Source organism: Gavia stellata, chromosome 20, assembly GCF_030936135.1.
Source record: "Gavia stellata isolate bGavSte3 chromosome 20, bGavSte3.hap2, whole genome shotgun sequence".
Classification (NCBI taxonomy): domain Eukaryota; kingdom Metazoa; phylum Chordata; class Aves; order Gaviiformes; family Gaviidae; genus Gavia; species Gavia stellata.
Genome location: NC_082613.1, coordinates 5,838,498 through 5,860,935, shown reverse-complemented (window position 1 = coordinate 5,860,935; position 22,438 = coordinate 5,838,498). Strand labels below are relative to the sequence as shown.

The 22,438-nt window shown below is 47.0% G+C and overlaps 1 protein-coding gene across 1 annotated transcript in view; it reads left to right on the top strand.

Moving 5' to 3' along the window:
* The first annotated feature begins 368 nt into the window (after nucleotides 1-368).
* Nucleotides 369-22,438, top strand: part of GNAS (GNAS complex locus) — a 163,910-nt gene continuing 141,840 nt past the window's right edge. The window contains exon 1 of the mRNA XM_059827371.1: nucleotides 369-618. Within this exon, the coding sequence (XP_059683354.1) occupies nucleotides 369-618 (250 nt within the window). The remainder of the gene's footprint in view (nucleotides 619-22,438) is intronic.

The following is a 22,438-nucleotide window of genomic DNA, read 5'->3' as shown; positions in this document are numbered from 1 at the left end:
AGCGAGGAGGGGAGCCCGCAGAGCCTCCAGCCGGCGCCGGGCGCTGCGGGACGCCGACACCTTCACCCCGCGGGGGCAGGCGGGGCGCGGCGGGGGGTGCGGCGGCCGTCCCCCCCTCCACCGCCGGGAGGCTGCGGCGGGGGCCGCTTTCCAGAGAATACGGTAAACATGTCCGCATCACGTGTGGCCGCCTCCCGCCGGCCGCGGCGCGGGGGACCGGCCGAGGGGAGGGGCGGGACAGGACAGCGCGCTCCGCAGCCCCGGCGGAGCGGGGCCACTTTAAGAGGCCGCCGGGCGCCGCCGCCTCGCCCTGCCCGGCCCGGCGGAGAGCATGCCCGCGGCGCGGTAGGGCGGGCAGCGCCGGCACCATGGGGCTGTGCTACAGCCTGCGCTCCCGCCTGGCCGCCGCGCACCCCTCCGCGCCCTACGGCGGCCGCGGCGGCGAGGCGGACATCCCCGCGGCGGCGGGGGAGCACGGAGACCCGCAGGTGCGGCACCGGCTGCGGCAGGACCTGGTGGCCAAGGAGCGGGCGGACAAGAAGCGGAGCAAGAGCATCGACAAGACGCTGAAGGCGGAGAAGCGGGAGTACAAGCAGACGCACCGGCTGCTGCTGCTCGGTGAGCGAGGGCGGGAGCGGCGCGGCCCGGCCCGGCAGGTGCGGGGCGGCCCGGAAGCCGCTGTCAGCGCCGGTGCCCGGCGCGCCCGGCGGCCCCGCGCTCGCGGAGTGGGCGGTGGCCGCGGGTGGGCCGGGCCGGGGCGCCGCGCTCACGTGGGCGGCCGCGCCTCGGCGCGTCCAGGCTCTGCCGGCGCCGGGCGGGGGTCGCCGGCCCGGGGCGGGGGCGGCTCTCGGCGGGACCCCCTCTGCCGCGGCGGGGGGCCGCGCTCAGTGCCGCCGCTGCGGGGGCTCGGGGCGGGGCGGGGGTGCCGTGCCCGGCTGTGAATGCGGCCGTCGCTGTGGTAGGAGCTTGCGGGAAGCGCCAGCCCTCCTCAGCCCCGTGAAGGCACTTGCTCGGTCCCCACGAAGGTGCCATGTCCGCTTCCCCCCCGGCTCGCTGGTGACATGGAGCCACTCACTGGGACCGCAGGAGAAGGAGAGTTCTTAAGCTGGTGCAATTCTTTTGCGCGGAGAAAGCCTACGTTTTTCCATGTGCGTTCAGTTTTTGCTGTCGCCTTCTCCGCCTCCCAACATACACCCGGGGCAGTTTCAGCCGGTAAGGCTGAGGCTTGTATGGTTCATCGCCGCCTTGCCGTCCCCTGCGCCAGCACCTGCCGCCTGCCTGCGGCGTCCCCCGGGCTGCGCGGCGCTCCCCGGCGGGAGATGCTCCGGCGCGGCCGCGCTCCGGCGCTGGGCCCCCTCCCCGAGGGGAGCCCTGTGGAAAGGCACCCTCCCGTTAGCTCCTTCTGTCCGGTGCTGTCCGAGTTTGCCCGTTACGTGACCCCAGCGCAAACGGTCGTAGAAAGTCATGTATTGGTCTCCAGGTAAGTCAAAGGGGTTTGGAAATGCTTCCGCTCCCCCTTCCGCCAGCACGCTGCAGGTGGAGCACGGGTTGTCCGGAACAAGTGGATTGCTAAACTCTGAACATCTTGGAATAATAGAGAATACTTTCCAATGGCTGCAAATGACTTGGAAGGCTCCCACCCCCTGAGGCGTGCGTGGTACCGCATGTGATAAATGGCAAGATTTGGCCCTGATCTTTTTGGCATGTGTTTGCAGTCTGTAATGGAGGAGCTGAATTTTAAGGAGCTTCAGAAAACAATATTGGACATAGTTTTCTGAGTCTTAGTGGTAAAAGTTTTTATTCTAGAAGTGCAGCCTCTTTTGATGTGGTTGTAGCTCTACTGATGTGTGTTCATACGGGTGTACTTTCTTCTTACGAGAAGGGGGTTGAGCAACACTTGTGTGAAGCCTCTAAAGCTCGTATGCTGCGACCGTATTGGTAAGAAATCACACCTCTGACCAACGTGGCTTTCCTTTCAAGCACAGGCTAGGCTGTAGGTATTTTACATTTTGGGTTTGGCTTTTTTAATGTATTGCAAGTTTGTCCTGTAGTGAACAAGTGCTTGAAGAAGGAGCTGTGGGAATTGTTTTTTCTTTGTAGATTAAATAATTAGGGGAAAAAACCCAGTAGGGCTAATTTTGATGTTAATCTGCAAGCCTTTCAGTCATAAAGGCTATCTGATAAGCTTCTGTATTTGCAGCAGACAATCTTTCAGTTGCCTGGTTTTTAATATTGCTTCTAACATGTTGTGCCACAGAACCGGCTTTTGCAGAAATGACATTAAACATTGAGTGGGTTAAACAACATATTTTAGCACTTTAAAATTATCTATGGTGAAGCCAACAGAGAGAGCATTCTTTGTCGAAGTACTGATTTATAAATCTGATGGATATGAGTCAGTGTTATGCTGGCAGTGGTTTATTATATTTCAGCCTGGACTTGAATAGCAGGAAGTCACTTTTTGGCCCTCTTGTAAAGCTTGGGATGCCTAAGAGACCCATTTCCCTGCTCCTTGCACAGGGACTGTCAGTTTTCCAGTTAGCTTCCTTCCCTTGCTGCTTCTCCCCTGCATCCCGCTCTCACTGTTACTTTGAATTTTCTCTTTCTAAACTGGAATAAGAAGTTTGGGGTATGTTTGGTTATACTTTATGTACCTCTGCAGGTATTGCTGCCACAGCTGAGTGTCTCTGTGCTGAGACGTTGCCGAGGTGCTTACGGATTGCACATGCAAATAGTGCAGGACAGTAAAATTGAATGAGGAGGACAGGAACATCTAGCTGGGATGTAAAGCTGCAGCTGAGTCTTCTTCCACGGAATGGAGTTAGGGTGGGGAAAAAAAAAGACTGAAGAAGTGCAGAGCCAGGGATGTCTCCTCGCTTGGGGTTGAAGGCTCAATGGCAAAAGCTGCCGTAGGTGCTCATGGTTTCATACTTGTGCTCCCAGCTTCGTAGGCTGATGTGCTCCTGCAGGAGCGTATCGCTGACGTGGACAGCAAAGGACACCACTGGTGTGGTGGCTGCTCTTTCTTGGAGAGCAACAGAATTCAAATGAAACCTGCACTGACGCTTCAGGTCTGGTCTGTCCCCACGACTAAATTATTTTTAATATATGGCTGCATTAGCTCATACTTTCAAGAGCTGCAAAGTTGTGCTGCAAATAGTGTTTCCTGGTATTGCATGCTCGGCCGTGCAGAATACAGGGGTGCACGAAGTTACAGGTGTCTGTGCCTGCCTGGGTTTTGGTGTTGTAGTGTATAGAACATGCCTTGCAGCTGGAAGCTCTAGTCTGTTACTCTGAGTGTTGCTCAGATTAGTGCTCTTTAGCACAACTGATACTTACGTTCCCATGTCACAGTTCCTTTTTTGGAAGGAGAAGTTCCTCGCTTTATCGGAGTGCTCAGGGATGTGCAAGCGCACGGGTGTAGTTACTCAGTGGAGATCTGCACGTCCTGTTACTTGATTTTTAGGTCTTTTTCATCATTTTTTTCAGTCCTTTTTCATCACCACAGATGTATAAGGTAAACTCCCGATTCCTGAAACTTCTCTTAATTTCAGTAGAGCAAAGATCTTACATCTGCTCTATTTTTGAAGCAATAATCTGACCTCGTACTTGCAGGAGAGTAGTTGTTTGCTTTGTTTTTTGTGATAGGAAAATGCATAATCAGGTGTAATCTCACTGATTTTGTTTAGTGTACTGTACAAGTCACAACTTCAAGATTACAATCATTGTTATGTTGGCAATGTAGTGAGAGTTCAGGGTTACTACTGGGTATTGGAGGGCGATTTTCAGTGCGTGGGGGTTGGTTTTTGTTTGAGAACAATCCTGGCTCTAAAATTGGAAGTGTGTGCTTATGGGAAAAGGATTTTAAACTTTGCCATAAAACAATTCCATTCTGCGTGTGCTTTCTCATTGGTGGCAGTAATGTGGGTCTTCCTCTTTTTTTTAGGACTTTGAAGTATAATTCAACTTAAATTGTGTTTTTTATCTTACAACAGATGTTATATGAAACCAAAGAATTGTAGTCCTGTCTGAGGGGTTTTAATGCTTTTGATTAGTTAGTATTTTCCAAAAAAAACCCACTTTGTCCGAAACTGTTGCTCAGCTCTCCTGGTGTATGCGTTGCTTTACCATGGCCGTCCTCCTCTTCTGTGGTCTGGTTTGCTGTAGGAGAGCAAACTGGGGCTGGTCTCCTCTCGGTGCTTTGCCGATCTTTGCGTGCTTAGTTTTTTCACTCTCTCAGGCTGAACCTCTTACCCATGTAAAAAGTACTTGTAGTTTATTCCCATATTGAAAAAGAAATGTGGATATCAACATACCAATATAGATATATGCACTTGTCATCTTAGGTATTTATATTAAACTACAATATATTAAATAATGGCCATTTTGAATCTTACCTACATCAGTGCTTAAGTAAAACTGTTTCTAACAGAAATATTTATATTGGTACAAATATGAATATAGGGCATGCAAATTTGAAGTTTTTATAGGGGGAATATATTATACAGGAAGAAAAACATACTTAAAAAAGCTAGGAAATGTCAGCGTGAAGACTAACCACAGTCACCCTCTCTGTGTGTGTGCTGCATGGTAAGCCCCTCCATACCATATAATTAAAGACTGTCTTGTATGGTTTACATTGTATTTTTTTTCCACAGGCTTGTACTTCATTCAGGGCACAAGATGGATGTTGTGCAGTGAATGAGCAGCTATTCAATATTCTTATCCTCCTCATACAATGTGTCACCCTGTGCCCTATTTACGACACAGCAGCCATACCCTGTACTGAATAAAGAGCTGTTGAACTCCTCGTGGGCTTTTCTGTAGTACTGATCACTGCAGGGACTGAATGCTTCATAAATGTCAGTGCACAGCACTGCTGTGAAATGAGGTGGTATCGTTCTCCTTCTTTCGTGGCTGCTGGAGAGGGAAATGCCACCATAGAAAGACTAAGGCTAAAATTGCCCGAAGCTACCACTGATTTTAAATGCCTGGTCTTTGCCTAACGCTAATTTTTCTCTGTAGTACTCAGGGTTTTTTTTAATAACACTTCATGTGTTTAGAGCATGGACCTCATGCTTGTGAACACTCGGCACTTCTGCAAGGTGAGCTTTAGATGCTCTTAAGAGCAACCCAGGGAGCGAGAAGCAGAGATGGACGCCCGCTACGGAAGCTGCGTGCTGTTTGGTTGGCCACGGCAGCTCTGCAGCAGTGTGAAGCTGGTCTGGTTCTCCAGGGCAGCATTGAACGGCAAACCCCACAAGATACCCTTTCTCTTCTTCTGATTCCCTGTCTTGCTTGCTTACAGCGAGGCGGTTATCCTGACAGTACTCTGCTTCTCTTGGGGGTTGGGTGGGTGGGGAGGGGAAGACACCCAGTTATAAAGATAGGCATGTGCTCATGCACAACAAATTCCATCTTGTCGGAGCTTGTCCTTGTTGACAATAGCTTCATTCACTTACAACCGATTTGTTTCTTGTGCCCCATGTATTGTGAGCTGGAGGGGGCATAAGCCCCGCAAAAAAGCGTGTGATCTTTATTAGAAGGATTGCGTAAAAGATGAACAGAATAGGCTAAAAATGTAGAGGGAACCTTTATTCTGGCACTTCCGAATTCTTGAATAGGATTTTTTAAACTAAATGTCTTACACCAAGTTGGTATTTAATTTCTCCTTTAAGAAAAGCAGGAATAGGAAAACCAAAAAATCCTGGGTTCAATCCTAGGGGATGCTTGCGATGTGATGCGATGCAACAGGCTGCTCTGCTGCACAACCTGCCCCTCGCGCACTGCGATAGCAGCTCGCAGGGCAGCAGTACGCGGTTGTTCTTCAAATGGACTGTCGTTAGCGGTGAAGGAATGACAATATTTTCCAATAGGGTTCCCAGTAATTACCAGATGCTACAAGAACACTTGGACATGGGAATCTCTGTGGTTTCCATCTGCCCAGTACTTTCCAGTGCAGACATGACGATCCTGCTGTGGACACCAGGAGGTGGTATGCTAATTATGGGTCTTCCTTTACGATGATGAGGCTCTGCATGATGAGTCCTACTCAGTTCCCACCGCTGTATACAAAATGTGCTCTATGGCATAGAGTGCTGCCTGTTCAGTTGGTAAACAGAGATCTTCTGGGTCTGGAGCACATTCATCCTAAACAAAAATACCTGGAAAGCTTTGCAAACTTTAACAAGGCTTTACCCAGTATGCAAGCAATGCTGGCTCCAGGACCCGTGATGTGAGTTGGTGAACGTTTGCTGAACCTCACAGCAATGTAGCGTCTTCAGCACTGGCACCTCTATGCTTTAGATCACTTAGTAAAGCAGTTTCTCTCCTGCTCCCACTTTAAAATTTCATAGAAAGGAGACAGGCAAGCTACTCATCACTCCCTGCTTTTTTCTTTTTGTCTTTTTTGGGGGGTTTTTGGTTTGTGTTTTTGTTGTTGTTCTTTTTCTTCCTTGAGAGCTCCTGACCTTGGCTTTTTCCTTGTACCACCTCCACATAAACAAAAAAAATCATTAGCCTGAGGCAGACACATGGCATGGAGAATTTCAGCCAGCACATTTGAAGTTTGGCAAAGTTTGAGCTGCTTCAAACAGGGTCTGGCAGAGGAAGGTGTCAGGAAACCTACAGCAGCACTGCTATAAAAGTGTTACGATGAAGGGCTGCTAATAGACGGCATACTGTATTGATGCTAGGATGGGGCGCTCTGTATAGAGATCCAAACTGCAAAATAATGACTTCCACAGTTACAGCTAATGCTGAAGGGATGCTCTGTGCATGTGTAAGCATAGATTTTTGTGGGAAGGGGGTGAGGAATGTGGGGGATCCCCTGAGCCCTGGGACCAACCACGGCTGTGCAGTCACACAGCATCATCCTTCTGCTTCCTCAGGATATATGCAGTCTCTGTGTTAGTGGTAATCTGTATTTTTGCTTATTAAATGCCTGGTGGGATAAAGATCATCCATCACTCTAGAGAGGCTGCATTCATGTGTAGCCATGGATCTAATTTCAGAGTTATCAGCAACTTTTTTTTAAAGCTAAAACTCAGCCCCAACGGTGTTCTCTCTTTGACTATTGCTTTTTAGCTGTTTGTCCCATCTCTGTTATTCTGAAGGAAGGTAGGTGCTTTTCCTTATCCACCTGTAGAAGGGATGGCTGTTGCACCTACTGGCATCACAAGTAGTGAGTGAAACAGCACGTTTCTTGCCTGAAAGAAGTTAAGACGCAACTTGGCTGGAATCAGAAGTTTGTTATTAGGGCAGCTGAGTCCTAAGCAGTTTTTCTTTGGGAATGGGAAAAGGTCGGGGAAGAGGGTTTTCAGGTGTGAATGGGTGGCCTGACTTGAAAGGGAAATGCAAATGAAAGGGACATAGCTATGTATAGCCTCTGTTTATAGTTACAAAGAGGTTACCTGCTGAGCACAGTATCAGTTATTAAATGGTGACACTTAGGTCTCACCTGTGCTGTTCTGTTTTTAACTAGTGGCCAGCATGGTAGGCTCAAACTGCTGCTGGTATAGGTGCAAAAGGGCTGGCAGAAGCTTGTCATCCTGTTGCTCGGTCAGCACCATCTGTTTCCAGAGCAGACAAAATGTCTTGATTGCTTCTGTGCAACTGTCGGCTCCTTTCTGCACTGGGACGTCTTAAATGGAACTGTCTCCTGTGCAGGGGTTTCTCTAGACCTGGCAGTGTCATGGTTGGGAAGAGCTGATAGAAAGAACCAGCGGTGAAGAAAGGAGAGAGAGAGGAGGACTGAACCCGACCTGGTGCTTCTTAAAAGAAAAAATACATTGGAAATAAATAAAATTTAAAAAAGAGGAACAAGAAGAGAGAAGAGACCAAGCACCTTAATGTTATTTATAGTTCAAACTTCACCGCTGTAATGAAGTACAAGCAAACTCTTTCTGTCTTGAGGCACTTGTGAAGTTTTTGGAGCTGCCTACGAAAACGTGGTTCAAATTCTCTCGTGTTTCTCAGCATTTCTCTCCAATGTATGTGTTGGAGCTGTGTTTGTGTCATTGTATGCCTGAAGAGGTGTCTGGGGCAGCTCAGGCAGGACTGGCAGGTGCCTGAAGGTAGAATATCTGGACGATAGAGAAATTTTGGTTTCCTTCCTTGGGTTGGGTGAAAACCCTGCAGTCAGGGTTAGGGAAGAAGCCTCCAGCTATGACCACCTCTGGTTTTCATACCTGATGTCTACCCATTTTTTTTCTTATTATAAGAATCTGATAATTGCCTATTAACCCTTGTTCTTCATATAGCTTCCTTGGGAAGGAGGGATGAGAGAGACTCAAGAGACATGCAGAATGCCATCCCACCTTGACTCCAAATATGCACTACACCTTCATGGTCATGCATGTCATTATTCCTGCAAAAATTTCCATGCAGAACTAGAAGGGCGTGCGTGTGTGTTAGCCTGTTAGTCTGCCAGTAACACTGCTGAAACTATGTGGCTGATGTTTTAATTTTTAACACTTTCAAGTGTTATTGCTAAGCATTTGTACTAGCTGGTGGCTTGTTCATGTTCTCCTTTGGCATCTCCTGTAACCTTAAGAGACTTTTCCAGAAATCACTGAATATTTTTGCCCTTTGCAGGGGAAGGGCTTAGGCCTTTTGGGTGTTCCTCAGAAACAGGTAATCACTTCCACATACTGTTCAGCAGGGTTGGACCTCATCGTAGAAGAGAGAGAGATACTGGCATATCCATCCTGGCTATAGCATTTCAATCTAAAGGGTGGGTTTCATGGTATTTGCATGAGCTAATCCCTGTTGCTCTATGCTTGGGTGAGCTTCTCACATGGAAATGTGGGCCACCTTTGCACAAAATTTTGGTGCCCTTCCAGTGCTGTCTGCTCTTGAACAGCTTCATGCAGACAATACCTCGGCTTCTGGAGCTCCGCTCGTGCACAGGCGTCTAGCAAGATGCTGAAAAGTGTGTTAGCCAGCAGTCCTAGCTTGATCAAAACCTGTAGTATCAGAAAAAAGGGATTAATAGTCATCCCAACAGAAATGTGGATAGTTTCTTTGTAACTGTTTTGTGTGCTATGGACACCCACACACCTCCATAAGGTGTGTTCACGGTCATTGAGGAAAAGCCTTGAGGAGCGCAGTTAGTTCTAATTATGTGCAGTTCTTCCCTGGCTCCCTTAAATTTGGGAGTGTACTTATTCACAAATATGCATGATTTCATTGAATTTCCTTCTAATTACTATAATTTAAAAAAGGCAAGAAAAAAAAGCTCGGCAGTTCCCTGGAGTGAGGACAACTCAGATAGATACTTGTCATAAGAAAGCCTGGTTACCAGGCATATAAATCCATAACACTTTAGATATTCAGACCTGAAGGATGTGTCTCAAGAAGGGAGTTTGAACTCTGTGAATTATTCTCATTGTTCCCCTGGTCAATGAAGCATTTGAGGAACAAGCCACCGTATGCATTATAAATAGCTCAGCTGAAGTTTTCTTTACTTCCTCTAACGTGTTCCCTCTGCAAAGAAAATCCACAGTATCTGTGTCTGAGCAGTGTTTTAGAAGATCTGCATGTCACTAAAAGGAATAAAAAAAAAAGATGAATGTTCTCTGCATTGAGGAACGCGGGGTGGGTAGGGAGGCAGAGGGTGTTAAACAGATGTCAGAAAGTTGCTACTATTTATTTTGCCCACTGAAGGAAGTGGATGCTGAGGAGGATGGGTCAGTTCCTAACAAGGAATAAGATCACAGAATGGCAGGGGTTGGAAGGGACCTCTGGAGACCATCTAGTCCACCCCCCCCGCCAGAGCAGGGTCACCTGGAGCAGGTTGCACAGGGATGCGTCCAGGTGAGTTTTGAATATCTCCAGAGAAGGAGACTCCACAACCTCTCTGGGCAGCTTGTTCCAGTGCTCTGCCACCCTCAAAGTAGAGAAGTTCCTCCTCATGTTTAGATGGAAGTTCCTATGATCAAGTTTGTGCCCATTCCCTCTCGTCCTGTCACTGGGCACCACTGAAAAAAGACTGGCCCCATCCTCCTGGCACCCACCCCTTAAGTATTTATAAGCATTTATAGGATCCCCCCTCAGTCTTCTCTTCTCCAGACTAAAAAGACCCAAGTCCCTCAGCCTTTCCTCATAAGATGCGGTTTTGCAGTCTACAGTCTTGCTCCATTTAGCCATTTTAGTCTCTGCTGCAGTGTGTTGGAAGAGGGGGGGAGTGCTGAAATTCCTGGGAAAACCCAGATAAATTCTGATTTAAACTGGAGGAAGAGTTGAGGGGGGGTGTCCTCCAGCTGCAGGACTATTCCTTCACCATTTCCCCATCCTAAGCACAATTAAATCTTCATGCAAGGAGGGATTTGCAGATTAAAATCATAGGCAACACACCAAGCAACCAAACCTGGTGCGTCCCATCCCCTGGTATGTCTTCATCCCAGAAGGCTGAGCTTGGCACTAGGCTGTCAGTGCATTCAGCACTATTTTCAGAAACCAAATCCACACGCTTCTGCCCCGGCGCAGCTTCCCACAGGTTGGTTTGTGCACAGCAATGCTGCTGTAACTTCATGACTTTGACCTCAAGGAAGTGCATCGGGTTCAGTGGAAAAACAAATGAAGGGAGGGCCCAACCCCTCACCCATCCCGTAAGCGTGGGGATGGCATTTATCACAGTGCCAGCAGAAAAGAGGGGTGGGAGCTGCTCCTGGAAATGTCCCCTGCAGCTTCTCCCATTGACCGAAGATGATTTGTGCGTAAGGTGGAATTCTGCCAGTGTGACTGGAAAAGTGTTTTTATGTGGATCTTCATGGAAGAAGCTTTCATTTTAAAGCACAATTTCAGACATGACTGGAGAGCTTTCTGAGCTCTCGCTGCATCCTCCTGCCCTGGCCGTGCTGCGCGGTGCTGCGATCCCACCCCTGCGTCCCTAGCAGTTCTCGCATCTGTGCCTACCACAGGCTTCCTCCGCATTAAATTATAGGAACACTAACCCAAAATAAGTTGCTTTTAAAAATCTAAGGCTTGCATTTTGGGAACATTCATTGGGTTTTGAAATTCAGAGGTATCTTGACCAAGTGCTGTTATTGAGCACCGAAGAGCAGGTTGCGTTGCAGAGGAGCTTGTAAGGCGCCGTGCACGTGTGCTGCTCCCTTGGGCCATTCAGCACTGGCTATGGAGTAGTTGGGGCAGCCAGGAACATGAGCCTGAACTATAAATTGTTCCTGTCATGTTGCAGAGATTTTAGATTTCCGTGACATACTGAAACAATTCTGGTCATGGTCTTGCTGCTGATGAATGTGTGCTGTGTGCCAGCATGTGCAGGAACCAAATGCTGGTGGAAGGGATTCTCCAGGCTCCAGCTCTACTGTTTATAAGAAAATTTTAAAGCTTTTTATTGTGGATGAGTTGGTACCTGTTCGTGGAGAGCCCAGCTCTGTTTTCTCAGCATTGCAAATCAAAATAACCTCAGAACTACATTTTTGCTGTTACTCTAAGTGTCCTTTCTCTTTTTGTCAAGGCAAAAATAGCAGAGTACCCCAGGGATCAGGCTGTCTTCTTCATCCCTGTTGAGGTTGAAGGGGCTGCGTCTTCACCTCCATCTTCCTTTGCATGATGAAAGGCGCCATGAGGCAGTGCTCACATCTGTCGGTTGAGTGGCTGAGGAGTAGCTGTAGGTTTAATTTCAGTGCACGGGTGAGGGCCCTAACTGATGCCTGTGCTACATGTACTCGCTTGGGAACCATTCGGAGAGCACAGTTGCCATCTCCACAGAAGATACGCTTAGTGTTACTCTGAGCTTCTAATGTTGCCTTGCACAGTAGGCAACAAGTTTCAGGTCTCGAAGCAAGGTGACCGCTTTATGTTAGTCCTTTCTGACTCTCTAATTTTGCTTATGTCGGTTTGACTGTGACACTGACAGCTGTGCCATCCCATTGCTTACTTTCTCAGAGTTCATGAGCTCTGCTGGCTTCTTGGTGGAGACAGCAAACAGGTTTGAGTCCATGTAGCCTGGAACGCAGAGAGCCCGTAGTGGAAACCGGCAGCTGCCTTGCTTATCTGTCCCCGAGCTGTGACAAAGCATGACTGCCCCGTGGCAGTGCCCGGAGGGTGGCTCTGGTCCCCCGGGGTGTGCAAGGCATGGAGCTCGGGCTGCGCCGGATCAGCAGCTCCGACGGGGAGATGCTGCTGCAGAAATGAGAGGAAAAAAAGCACTTTATAGGGTTTGTCCTTCTCTGTCTCAGTGACACCCTCATCATGCCTTACACCACAACCTCTTCCTCTTCCCTTCCCCACCCCCTGCCGAACAAAACTTTTAGTTTGTGGGCTGTTATTTGTTTGGTTTTGCATTTTTCCTGGTTGTTTCTTATGCTGAAATCTCAAGATCTCTGGTTAGCCGGGAGGTTTTCTGGAGTGCTGAGGGATTTGTGGGACGGGGACTTTACAGGAGGAGGAAACGGAGACACTGAGGAGAAGGGCATGCTATTGTGAGCTGAAAATCTGCATTCAGATTTTGTTTTTTTATAAATACCAGTTAAAACTGCCTGCTTGGAAGAAAAATACTGCATAAAATACTCTCTTGATGCTTTCCCTGCCTTATCTCCACACAGGAAGTTCACAATTTGATAGACCCAATTTTCCTCTGGTGATTAAAAGCATATAACAAATACCTTTTAGACAGTAAAAGCTGAAAGGTATTTTCTCCTCTAAGCCTGATTCCTTAACGCTACCTGTGCTCTCATTTCTCTCAGCTTCCATGAAGCTTAATCTCTTGACTACAGCATTTTGTGGTTTTAGGTGGTGAGTGATGCAGGACTTGACTGCTCATGGCTTGGACGGGCGCACTCTTCGCTGGGTGAAAAACTGGCTGGATGGCCCGGCTCAAAGGGTTGTGGTGAATGGAGTTAAGTCCCGTTGGCAGCCGGTCACAAGTGGTGTTCCCCGGGGCTCAGTATTGGAGCCAGTTCTGTTCACTATCTTTATCGGTGATCTGGACGAGGGGATCGAGTGCTCCCTCAGCAAGTTTGCAGATGACACCAAGGTGGGCGGGACTGTTGATCTGCTGGAGGGTCGGAAGGCTCTGCAGAGGGATCTGGACAGGCTGGATCGATGGGCCCAGGCCAACTGCATAAGGTTCAACAGGGCCAAGTGCCGCGTCCCGCACTTGGGTCACAACAACCCCATGCGATGCTACAGGCTTGGGGACGAGTGGCTGCAAAGGTGCCCGGCAGAAAAGGACCTGGGGGTGTTGGTCGACAGTCGGCTGAATCTGAGCCAGCAGTGTGCCCAGGTGGCCAAGAAGGCCAACGGCATCCTGGCCTGTATCAGAAATGGTGTGGGCAGCAGGAGCAGGGAGGGGATCGTGCCCCTGTACTCGGCGCTGGTGAGGCCGCACCTCGAATGCTGTGTTCAGTTTTGGGCCCCTCACTACAAGAAGGACATTGAGGTGCTGGAGCGTGTCCAGAGAAGGGCGACGGAGCTGGTGAGGGGTCTGGAGCACAAGTCTGATGAGGAGCGGCTGAGGGAGCTGGGGGTGTTCAGTCTGGAGAAGAGGAGGCTGAGGGGAGACCTTATCGCTCTCTACAACTGCCTGAAAGGGGGTTGTGGTGAGGGGGGTGTTGGTCTCTTCTCCCAAGTGACAAATGATAGGACTAGAGGAAATGGCCTCAAGTTGCAGCAGGGGAGGTTTATGTTGGATATTAGGAAAAACTTCTTCACTGAAAGGGTTGTCAGACATTGGAACGGGCTGCCCAGGGAGCTGGTGGAGTCACCATCCCTGGAGGTTTATAAAAGACGTGTGGATGAGGCGCTTGGGGACATGGTTTGGTGCTGGACTGGGCAGGGTTAGGTTTCCAGTTGGACTCGGTGACTTTAAAGGTCTTTTCCAACCTAAATGATTCTATGATTCTCTGACTTGATTTGCAGATACTTAAGAAGAATATGTATTTGTTTTTTAAAAACACTTAAAATATTCACAAGGAAAATACTCCTTCTTGTCTGTTTTTTCCCTAAAACAAAAAATGAGGTAAAATTTTAGTGGGTAGTCCTTAAACATGCATATATCCTTGTATCCAGATGCCCCATGTGCGCTGCTATTGTAAAGTTGGAAGCAATTTGGAAAAGCCTGTTTGATTAGCAGATAGATGAAATGGGTGGAAATTCGTTCTTGGCCTTTGGATCAAACCAGGAGTTGCAGTCTTGCAGACTCCATCCCAGTCCCGGCGATCTCAGTGGGATTATTCAGACGAGCGAGGGCAGCGTCAGCCGTCCCCTCTCGGAGTCACCTGTGTGCGTTGGCAAGGGGACAGCACTCCATCCCCTGGGCAAGGCACGGTGGCACGCCATGAAATCGCGCTTAATCCACTTCAGTGCAGAACCAGCCAATTCAGCCTGAGTATCGCTGTCAGGCCCAAATTGTAGTTTTGCTGTATAAAGTAGAAGTATATATTATTTGAAACTTTCTGCCATCGAATAATTCTGTATTAGAAGGTTTGAGAATCTGTTGCTTCCAGTAGAGGTCTAAGCAAAAACTAACTACTGCAAAGATATTTACCATTCAGGCTTATTTTGGGAGGGGGATGAGGAAAGGCCTGATAAGTTATGTACTTGACCGCATGTAGTTAAAAATATTATTTGGAATATAAACTTCCTTGTCTGAAGACCAGCTTTATGCACGAAGTCAAAAAGCACAAAAAGCAGTTCTCCTCCTGGCCTCCATAAGTATACCTTAATGCTGCTGAATCCTGGAAATTATGCAGGGCATGCTTTTTAAATGTTGATTTTGACTTCTTGCCTGGGACCAAGTGTAAAGTCTTTCCAAGGAAATACTTAGAAGACTTGCAATGAAACCCAAAAGCTGCTGCCAAACCTTAGTTTTTAGAAAGGGAGTAGGGGGCAATCCAGACTGTTAAAAACTTCCAATTGTTTGTAATTAAATCCACTTCTTCTGTGCACAATAAACATATACTTAGAAAAAGATCATTTTACATAATACTTATGTGGTTTACTGCTGCTCTTCAGCTGCTAAAAATCAAGCAGTAGGTCTGCTATTTTAGTCTGGAAAGGTTACTGGAAGCTGGGAAGCAGGACTGATGCAGCTGTGCCACCGCAGTGGCACGTATCCAGTGGTGACACACAAATCGAGCCAGGGAATCCTTTTCTCATCGTGAACCATCTTTCCCACCTCTAACTGCTGAAGTTTGTTTTGGATTGACAGGGATGGGAATGAAGAGGAGATAAAAATATCCTGTCCGCACGTCCCTCCTTGCCAGCAGCAGCCCCACTCATGGCTTTGGTGGAAGCAACGGGTTTGCAGGAACTTCTCATCACACTGCTTGCTTCTTTGAGGGCTGGCAGGAGACAGGACAACTAAATCCTCACTGCTCTCCCCACCCTGAGGTTGGTCTGCCATGGTTCATTCAAGATCATTTCAAGTCCACTGCCGTTGTTCATCTGGAGAACAGGACATGGGTGGAAACACCAGCAGCTCTTGCTGACAGCTGCTCCTCTTCCCAGCCGGCATTCAGGAGATGCCCCTGTTGCTGAAGCAACTGGTAGGTCTGTCAGAAAGCCCAGCACAGGGAACAGCTTGCTGGGAACAGAGAGGCCAAAGCTCAAGTGAGATTTTGTCCCCCCTTGTGCAGAGAAGGAATGCCACCAGGTTGAGGCAGCGTGTCAGATTCATGATGCCTTTGCTTATGTCTTGGAGAAGGGAGTCAGTTAAGGCTCCAGCGCAGTCTGTCTCTTGTCAGTACTGCAGTCACCTCCAGTTTTGTTGTTATCGTTGCTTAATGCCAAAGATCAAATTCTGTTTGTGTATATACATGGTTTTATGGCCACAGAAGTGCCATCACACTTTCAGGTAGGCACCTTGATTTTGCCAAGAAAAGTGGCAAAGAAATCTCTGATTTGCGGTTAATGAAGTTGCTTATAAAATCAGATCTTTTCCCTTCGTTCTTTATGTGCTGTTCGCTACATGCACAGACACATAGCCCTAACCAGGAGCTCGAATGAGGGCACAAAGCTGCTTCCACTGATGATGGACAAAAACTTTCAGAGCCCTGCCAGTGTGTGTGACTGTCCTGCCTTAGACCTCCTGCACATGGCAGGGCTGGCTGGGGAGGGGACAGGAGGTGGCTGCTTATCTGCCTGAGACCCATCTGTTTGGTTTTTTTGGTTTTTTTTCAAAAAAAGGCGACATAGCATTTTGTTTTAGCTGTTACGACTCTGCAAGTACCACTGGGATTCCCAGTCTCCTGGCAAAGGGGCAAGAATCCTGCTTTGCTGCAGAATGCACTCCAGTCTGAGTGCGAGTTTATCCAGGAGGTAGGTTTTGCATTTATCCTTGGCAAGGGGGGGATTTTTTTCTAGGATGGCATGAAGAAATTGTGAGTTGTTACTAGGCAGGTTGCAGGAGCCTTTGGGTGCTGTGAAAGTATAGACGCAAGGCATGGAAAGAGCAGAGAGGAGCAGCTGAGAGGTATTATCTAATAAGTGCCATAAGAAAAACCATGAAGCCTTGCAAAGCAGATTTGTTAGGAATTGAGATGAAAATCCCTATCGCTTGCTGAGATTATCCCCCAGCATATGGCAGGGAACGTAACGAGATGTAGAATTAGCTGGTAATGATCTGGACACCTCTTGAAAACAGATGTTTGTAGCCCTATATAACCGCACACCATTTAATTCAGCTAAAATCTGGATTACTCAACAACAGGCTTGGCATGGTATTCGAATGCTTAGTATCTTCATTTCCCACTGATCTCACGCAGTACAGATCACCTCTTTCTTAGGAATACCACAGGAGTAATTTCACGTGAAATTGGAATTGAGAATTCAGGAGATCACAATCAACGCGCTGACGGCAGCCAGCGTTAGCCAAGAGCCAGAGAGGCGGCGTAGCGACCTGCCATCACCTCTTTGGGCAACCCAGTACATCTCCATTGCACCATGGCACCACCCTGCTAGATTGCTTGAGGATGGGCAGTATTCATTCATAGTTTCTTTAGAGGATGACTTATTGATAGATTTCTATGGCTAACGATGCTGCAGCTGAGGAGGAATTTGCTCATGGGTTTAGGTGTGACTGGCCTGGCTTTTGGAGGCAGTGGTGTATCGTTAGTGATGCTGTTTGTTTCTTAGCTGATGCTGGGCTGATCCATGTGCATATGTGACAGCATACTGCCACGTGTTGCTTTGGCTGTGGAGGAATATAGGAGATATGAGTGAGCCATATATGAATGGAGGACTTTATCCTTATGCCAACTTTAATACCAAACTATAGTTCAGATTTTTACATGTGCAACATTAGAAAATTCAATGCCGTTCCAACAGGAACAGTTTCTGTTAGTTTTTACCAAGTCTTTGTTAAAGGCTATTTAGTTGGTCCGTATTAAAACTTTTAAGCATTGTCAGCTTGAGCATCCACCCATAAGCCACATATGCCAAGCCCCATGTCCCCATTCACAGGTTACAGGCTGGATGAATGAAGTGAGCAGAGAATTGTAGCGGAGAGAAGAGAGGAGGGAAGCTGCGTCTGCTCTCGCCATCCCTGACAGCTTGGCTTGCCCCAGGTCCTCCTCCCTGGGGCTGTCAGCCGGGGTGGTCACCAGCTCGCTCCTCCACACGTGCTCAGCATGTCATTAGAAACACAGGGCTTGAGTTATCCGTGGTCTACAGCTTGTAGTCCTGCGAGAAGGGTGATCTCCCCCGAGCCACTGCTGATCTCAGGGGGTGTTGTCCGTGACTGGTTGGTCGCCATCTTGTCTGCTCCATCTTCTTGTCCCTGTTGGTTTGCTTGCTGCTCCGTTCCCCAGCACGCTTTCCACAGCTGCAGTATGTTAGATCTGCTTTCAGGAAAATAATGTTAGCGTTTCTAAACCCTTACCACTGACAGGATGCTTTCTAAAACTCATCACGCTTTTATTTTAACAAATGCCCTATCAGAACCTCTTTCTCTACCGCTCCTTCTCCCGGGATTCTCAGTTCATTTTACAGCAGCTTCGTTCAGAGCTGGCTCCCTTCCCTCCTGCTGTCATCAGTACAAAACTGGCACCTTCTTGTCACTGCTGGGTTTTCTGTTGTCCTTTCTATCATTGTCTTGTCTCAGAACCAACTCAGCTAAAGGGGAGAAGTGCCTAATTTCCTTTCTGATGCCCTAAACTACACTTCAGGCCTCTGCGTCTCACTCAGCTGTTCCCTAATCATGGAGACTGCAGAATTCATTGGGACCTCTCTCACTTCCATTAATTTTTCTGGTGTCTTCTACCACCTCTGCCCAGGGCTGACCAAGACTCGACAGTGCTGCGCGGGCAAACACCTAATGCAGACCCCGCTTTGTTACGTGTTTCCCATCAGGTGGTTTTGGTACGCCCTTACTCGCCCTGACTGTTGTTCCTAAATACCTGACTCATCCTCTCCGTTGTTTAAGGCACTGACGTTTCTAACTGAGGGATGTGGTTTCCCCTAGGTTCTCTTTGGGGTCTCTGCATTTACTTAAGCCTTACTTAAGCAATCTGCTCTGAAAATGCTCTCGCTATGCTTATATTTCTTTATGTTCAAAATAATGCTTCCTAAGATCTCTTAATTTACTTACCCCAATTTGCATGATTGGAAGACATCCTCCTGGAGTTGGAAGCCTTTATTGTTTATTGTATTGTTAGCTGGCAGTTCAGTTCATCTTTTTTCCACCCCTTCCTTCATGTTAACCTTCCTTTTGGACTTAGTCTTTTACAGTAAAAGCAAGACCTTAACCTCAACCTTTCTTTGTAAGTGAGATTCTTTTGACCTGGCGTCATCTTCGTTACAAAGCTTCACACACTGCAGTACAATAATATTTTTCTTGTGGTGCAATGAACAGCACTGCAGACGCTGTTCCAGATGGGGTCATTTTTTCTCTAAATTAGCAACTGCCTTAATAGATATTTTCTGTGGCTTCCAAACTATGTCGTATTGCTTGAACAAAAATGTAATTCCACTGAGAGATTTCAAGCCCAACTTTTGCTGGGCTTCCAGAAACAACTTTTAGAAAATATATTTGCACAGTCAAAACAAGTTTTCTAGTATACTGCATTTGCATTTTGAAGCTGCTTCTTTAGAATTAGATTGAAAATATGACTATTCTCTGGTATATTTTTCTCACGGAACAGAATTTTCATGCAGGCTTATGTATTAATGTAAGGGTTAAACTGTGGCAAATGTGTCTCGAAACAATTGAAATACTTCTTTGCATCAAGAGCGGAAAGCCCAGTTCGCTGCCACCAGAGATACTACACTCATAAGGCTTCACCTCAGACTGGTTAATTTTCTGTCATTTTAAAATAACCATTTGACAATGCGGTTTTAATTTGGATAACTTGCTTCCAAGTCCAACAGACTCATTTGTTCACTTGAAACTCCCTCGGAGGGGTGAAGAGGACTCTTTCATACAAACCCGCCGTGCTGCAGACTAGCAAGCGAACTCCTTCATGGTGGCTGCTGTAGCAAGACGCGAGTAGACTCTCAGGAGCATTTGCTTGAGTTCTTTGTCACAGACAAATGCGGAAAATCATGAAAAATCCACCAGGATATATTAGAAGCCTTAGGATCACAGGCACCTTCTTACAAATTTAAATCCCTATGGACAAAAAATAAATCAAGAAGCCTCAAAAACTCAAGTGTTTCTGAGAACGGCTGGGGAAGTGATCAAGGGACCAGACCTTGACCCCTGCAGTAGCAGGGAAGTTGGTAGATGAAATATGAGAGTGGGCCAAACGGAAAAGCTGAGAACAAGAAACTCTGTTTTGTTTTAGGTTTTGGGGTTTTTTTAAATACCAGCACCTAAACACCTTTGACATAGACAAGTTGTATAGTTCCATATTATCCTAAACCCTGAATTTTTTAACAGTTGCAACAGATCTAACTCAGTAATTGTCTTTCACTGGGGAGTTAGGAGTTCATCCATGAGACCTTGGAAAATGTTGGAGGACACCCATTGAGGTTTGTTCAGAATGGAAAGCATTCAGTATGGGAAGCCTGCACAGGGTAAGGATACAGTCCTCAGTACAGACGGTTTTGCCTGAGTGAGTGGCAAGGATAATAATATCAGGCTGGCATACTGAAAAAACACAAATGTTGGTGATCACAAGAAAAGTGAGAATTGGTCTTATGCCAGTGGTAGTCAGTACAGTGCCTAGATGTGGTTACTTTGTGGTTTGTTTTTTTTTTTTAATTCCCAGGCTTCAAATAATCTTTATTAATAATAATAAATAAGCTTTATTATTTACAACAATTTTATACAAATGAGTGATTTTTGTTGTATTGAATTGCTATTTGCTAATCCACAAGATGGTGAAACTTTATTTTGACTGCTAGAAAGCTCCTGCTTAGTTTTCAGAGTATCAGTTTCTAAACAGTTGTATTTAATTTATTCCAGAGAAATTCTAAGATTTTTGAATAGTTATTCACCTAATATCATTAGTATGGTCAATAGGTAACTATTAAGCTTAAACCTGTGCTGTTCTAAGTCTTTTAAGATGGCGGGATCTGTCTACTGCTTTTGAGACGGAGAGTTTGCAGTTGGATCCCATATCCTTCTTGTTGCTCTGTGTCCATCCTGGTACATCTGTCCCAAGCCATCGGTACACTCAGGCATTCCCTCTGCTAGGCAGGATTTTTTTTATGCCAAAACCAGAAGGACTGTTCCAATCTTCTATAATTTCATAAAGTGAAAGGCCCTGAACCAACTTCAGGCCGTGCCCCACAGCATTGCAACGTTGGTGCTTTCGAGGACGGGCTGTTATCGCCCGGTTTGTGATTCAGACGCTACGTTTCAGTGAATAGCCTGGTACAGGGTAGCGTGCTCCAGCTCGAGCGTGATGACAGCAAAAGACACTGGGCAAGACCTGATTCTGAGCAAGAATAGCTCTTTGTGTTTGTGCACTTGGAGTCAAGCATGTTTTGTGTTGGAGCACAGAAATGGCTCATCCTTTCACGCTGGAGGCCTGTGAAATGCTGTCGGAGCTATTGTGTTTCAGGAGAGAAAGTGGGATTTTTGTCGCTGAAGTGCTAAAGCTGTGCCTGTGGGGTGGGAGGGATCCCTGCCAACTGCCCATGGGAACAGAGCTGGGAGTGCATGAATTTCTTAGTCTGTGGGGGCGATTTGGTTCAGTTGAGCTCGCCCGTGAAGATGTCGCAAGAAGAGCACGTCTTGGTCATTAGGAATTTGTCCATGTTGCATTATTAGATGAGATTTCTATTTACTCTTTAGCTTCACCTGCATCCCACTGTGCATAAAGAAAATCCTGCTTCTGTCACTGGGGAAGCAGCAATTTTCCAGCACTTCCCAAAATTCCCTCCAGAAAGATTATGTCACATCTGACCAGATGCTTGTGGAAGACCAAGTGTCTCAGCACAGTGAGTTCTGGGAGAGACCCTCACACGCCAGAGCCGAACATGCGGGGAGGGTAGCGTTGGGGGAAGAGCGCTTTTCCTTGGGCTAACTCAAGTAACAGCCAAACACTTCGGTTTTAATTAGTAAAGGAGAGCTAAATGCTGGCTGGCCCTATTTCCAAGCTGGACCTTTCCATTTCTCAAGTGGGAGTGGTTTCTTGGACTTCTAAAACCTCCAATATATTTTCTCCTCCTGTCCTTTGATTAAGGACTTGTTTGTTGACACTTCAGTGGGTTGTGGCTCTAATGACAGCAGCCCTTGTGTCAACCAAGACAGAGCTTCTCCCTGTTGATAGTTCCTGGCTTTGTCTCTGCTTCCTAGATGTGGTCTGATAGAGGTTCTAATGATCTTGTAAGTCATAAGTAGGAATAATTCTCAGTACAAAAGTTAATTAAGTGGATTTTTGTATTTCTCTAACTGTCTCCTGTGCATATCTGTGGACCAGACATATGGACAACGACGATGCTATGCATATTGCTTTGTCAGGTGTTTCTTTTAATAGCTTGTATGCAAAAAGCAGATGCATAGGATGAAACAGAAGGTTCCTACTTGCTCAATAAGCATTTAAAAAGTTCGTTCTGGACATATTTTAAGATAACTTTTCAGTGAAAAATAACTGACCGAACCTACCATGGTAGTGTTTCCAGTGAACTAAATATGGTATAAAGTTCACATTTACATTTCTTTTTATAGCTCAGAAGGTCTCATCTTAAAGGGGTTTTAATAGGTGCCAAATGTTCTGAGTATCTGTCAAAGTCAATTATAGATGAGGGGTTTTTTTGCATGGAGCAGGAAACATGAAGCATCTTATTGGAATTGTTCCTACAAGGTTTGAACTTAGCTGATGTATGAGGTTTTCATATGTCTTGGTAAAATGCTAAGTCTGAAGCTCAGCAAATTACGATGTTGGCTGTTAAAAGAAGATTCCAGCTATGCTGGTTCGGCAGGAAAAGATAGGAGATTGAAAGATTTCCAGCCGCCACCAAATGGAGATCTCTTGGTAGGTAACTGATCCGGGGGAGCAGCTCGGCAGTTGGTCTGCCCGCT